The sequence below is a fragment of the Salmo salar genome, chromosome ssa11 (genome assembly GCF_905237065.1).
Source record: "Salmo salar chromosome ssa11, Ssal_v3.1, whole genome shotgun sequence".
Taxonomy (NCBI): domain Eukaryota; kingdom Metazoa; phylum Chordata; class Actinopteri; order Salmoniformes; family Salmonidae; genus Salmo; species Salmo salar.
In genome coordinates this window covers 54,023,866-54,027,966 of record NC_059452.1, presented here as the reverse complement: position 1 = coordinate 54,027,966, position 4,101 = coordinate 54,023,866, and the positions used below count along the sequence as shown (strand labels likewise).

The following is a 4,101-nucleotide window of genomic DNA, read 5'->3' as shown; positions in this document are numbered from 1 at the left end:
ATTCTAAATAGGCCCAATTTAAATAGTTATATTTGTTATTTTATGTCATGTTGTATTATTTGTCACTTCAAATGTTTGCTGCTGTAGATTTGTATTTGTTTCGTTTTTACAGGGTGATTTTACAAGGGGTTATTTTTTGCCTATTCAAAAAAGGAATGTTAAAATCATAAATATTAATGATTTAATAGAACTATCAGTAGTGCTTGATAAGCGCCATCTACCGACGATAATCTCCTGGCGAGTGTAATCTACCGTGGAGCTAAATGACGTGATGAGAGATAAGTGTGACAGTGAGATCTGTAGTCTAAAAGTGGTATTCTAGCTTCTTATCGGTATCCAATCGTTTTACTTAACTTGATAATAACCTACTTTCAATCATTAACGCCAGAGGTTCCAAGGTCCACTGAGTTGTCCTGAATGAATCCTGTACGGAATGCTGTGGTCTGTGGAATGTAGACTGGTATCCAATGAACTATATAGCCTTATCCTAAATGCAGATTCAAAGAAAATGTGGAAAATGAAAATCCTTTTGTGTAAAACACATCAAACCAAAGACGAAATGTTCATATGAGACGATGCTCTTTTATTATATTTCAGATGGTTTTGAGGCATTTATCATATAGGTTCATTTTACAATTTAAACATTTTTCTATAACATTGGCAATAGGAGTTTGTAAAAAAAAAAAAAAGTGCTTCCTTTTCCTTAATGTAAAGTCTCTATATCTTAGCATTTGTTTAATAGAATCCAATAAGAGTCTAGAACATTTCTAGAACATGTTATGGAATCCAAGAAGAGTCTAGAACATTTCTAGAACATGTTGTAGAATCCAAGAAGTCTCAGCCAGTGGTAAAGTCCAAAGTCTTACTTCACACAGAGAGAAGTCAAAAGGCACTGATGGATGACATCAGGCTTGTAGGAAGGCTGCTCAGGGAAAACAACAGTGACAGTTAAGTTGACACTGTGGAGAAGCGAGCTTCAAACAGTATTTCACAGCTAAACCAGTGACAAAACAGGTCAAAGGGTTGATCTTCTTCATGTGAAATCTTCAGACAGAAGACGAGGGCAACAAAACATTGCATAGTTATACTTTCTTTGAAGAAAAAAAAAATAAAGTTGCTAGAACCCTTTGAAGAACCCTTGTTGATTCCAGGTAGAACCCTTTTGGTTCCAATTAGAACCGTTTTGGGTAACATGTAGAACTCTTTCCACAGAGGGTTCTACAGTACATGGAACACAAACGTTTTTTTTTACCTGGAACCAAAAATGGTTCTCCTATGGAGACAGCCGAAGAACCCTTTTTGGAACCCTTTTATCTAAGAGCGAAGAGGAACCCTTTTCACATTTTTTTTTTTTTTTCATTTAAAAAAAAAAATCAATTATACATAAATACAAATGCCATACTTTTAGTTTATAAAGAGTTTTATTTACACTGAGAGGCGTGTTCAGATTAGTACCCAAATATATGAATGAGATACAATGTGCTTCATTCGGTTGTATTTTGAAGACATTTCTAGCGCACACAACGAACTGCTTGTGCAGAAGCAGGTACCACAGTATTACGCATTTGCAGTCGTTTGCTGTGGCATTTTAATTCAGAGCCATAGATCTCCCCAATGTGTGAATCCTGACACAGCAGACAGCAGCAGGATATACGTTCTAGCTCTGTACCTTTTTGTATGGGCTTTTCTGTCTGAACGGCAATAAATGAAAAACATTCTGATCACCGATCAGATTTTTTTTGCTTTTCAAAAAAACAAATTTTCAAAAAAAAATATTTGGAAAGCTGTGTGCACTTTGCAGTTTAATAATATACTGTACGCTCTATAAGTCAAATGCACAAATGTTTAGTTTAGTAAGACAAGAATACGGTATTGAGATGTTAACGTTAATTAAAACATGAACATCGAGCAGGCTAGTGATTATTGTGAAAAATCATGCCCCTATACCTTCAGCTGCACTGATATGTTGTTTTTGCGTGGCTAAACACACAATGTTATATAATAAGACACACACACACACAAAACACAGGTCCACTGTTCAAACGCGGAGAAATGAGCTTATTGTTTTGTACAGAAGGCACGTATACCTCAGCTGCCCTGTCTCTCCTTAATAAGAAACAAACTGTTGCAGTCACACTCTGTCAGATGAATCTATAGCGCGGTAGGCTATATCCAGCAGACGTCTACAAGTAAGTGTTTAAAAGTCCAATGTAAAAGCCACATGTAGTCCGTGTTCACTGGCAGTTGGCCATGGGTTTGAAAGATCCATCGGGAAGTTGTCTGAAGATGCCCCTTAATGTGTCCAGTTCTCGTGTAAGATGTTCCACTCTCTTCCGCAGTCTTTCGTTGTCCGACGCCAGCTCTATCACTTTCTGCTGCGTCTCAACATTACGCATTTTCGCCTTGTCTCTACTCTTCCTCACCGCGACGTTGTTCCTCTCCCGCCTCAACCGGTACTCCGTGCTGGCTTTGTCTACGCGCTTTTTGGATTTACCCCGGTCCCGGTCCCGATCTCGGTCGTCGCGTCCCATCATCTTCATGGATCCAACGGAGGACATGCTGCCATCCCTGTGATGTGGGCTCGGAACGGGAGTCGGTGGAGGCGTCGGGTGTCCGGGTTGGAGATGCATGGTCGTCTGAGCGCAGTGCGCAATTTGGTACTGGAGATGGGATAGGTGCTGTGGGAGATGCTGGTGGGAATGGTGGTAGGTGGGAGGCATAGAATGGCTCATTTCATCTTCTTCTCTTGGCTCTTGTTTTATCGCCACGGGTCTGATTCTCGTCGACTGGGTGTCGTAAATAGGTTCAAGTTTAGATGTGTCCATATACCCGGGGATAGAACCATAGCCTTGCTGCTGTTGGTGCTGTTGGTGGTGCGCCCTCGAGCCAGAGCTCACCCCGTGGGGGTAGGATTCGTACTCACTGTTCGCCAGCTTGAGTTTCTCTTGCTTCGAACTGTTGTGGAATAGATCAGCCAGGAACTCGTCGTTAAAGGCTGCAGGGTCGATGTAGGCGCTGATATCAATGGAGTTTTCGTTCTCACAAATCTCGCCGAGGTCTCCTCCTGTTCCGGACACGGGTCCAGAAGCGGAGGGGTCTTTGTAGCAGTAGGCGCTTTGCTGACTCTGACTCTGGGCTAGGCTTGTCATCAGGGGTCGTGGGGCGACCTCATAGAGGTTTGGTTGCTCCATGGAATATCTATAACCCGCCAGACATGGTGAGGAGCTGCGGGAATCCAGCTTGCTCACAGTACCGGAAGAAGCCGCACTGGCTAAAACGAATCAACAGGACAGCTCCTTCACAGGTGCGCTCTCCACGTATGAAGTAAAATCTCTAAACTCGCCACGAGGAAAGCTATAGGCTAAATGTCTTGAATAAAGCCTAGTGATTCTCCCTGGTACGACTGGTTTCCTCGAGACTACAGTTCAAAAGTACAGTGTTTTAGCTGCAGGCTGAACTACTCCACGCTGCTGAACCTCACAACTGTCAAACTACTCTCCTCTCTCCTATATATACAGAGAGTGAAGGGGGCGGACGCGCAGCATGCAGGGTCCTATTGAGCGCCTTTACGCAGCAGTAGGTTATAGTAGGGCTAGACTGGAGATCCAAGGCCAAATCATTTTAGACCTGGAGAATATGTATTGAACATAATAAATGGGATCACTTAAAAATGCTTTTGAAATATGAATAATATATATAATGGCAAAAACATTTGATTTTGACATTATTTAAATATTTTTGTTAACTTGTTTAACAAATCGATTTATTTTCTAATATATAATCTAATCCGAACAGTTTCACCCTTTGCATTTGAACACCAAATGTCCCCAGCAGAGTCATGCAACTGCATCGTTTCAATATAAAACAAGTTATTTTCATAATTGAGTCCCAAATATTTTACATTAAATATTATTTGGTTATTAAAGTGGTGTTCCATCGACGCTTCGACTAACGGTAAAGCAGATATAAGTGACTTTAATAACATATCTACTATTTAAACATAAGCTATTTCATAATGTATTTAATAAAAAATAAAAATATATTTTATTTTCATTTACCTACATATTCTCTTTCTCTTTCATATGTATCAATACGATGGAG

At 40.5% G+C, this 4,101-nt stretch overlaps 1 protein-coding gene across 1 annotated transcript; it reads right to left on the bottom strand.

The window, feature by feature from the left end:
- Positions 1 to 560: 560 nt before the first annotated feature.
- LOC106562806 (CCAAT/enhancer-binding protein alpha) lies at positions 561 to 3,497 on the bottom strand. Its single transcript, XM_014127824.2, has one exon. It carries the CDS (start codon positions 3,189 to 3,191, stop codon positions 2,235 to 2,237), a length of 957 nt encoding a protein of 318 aa, XP_013983299.1. The 5' UTR covers positions 3,192 to 3,497; the 3' UTR covers positions 561 to 2,234.
- Between the last annotated feature and the right edge of the window lie 604 nt (positions 3,498 to 4,101).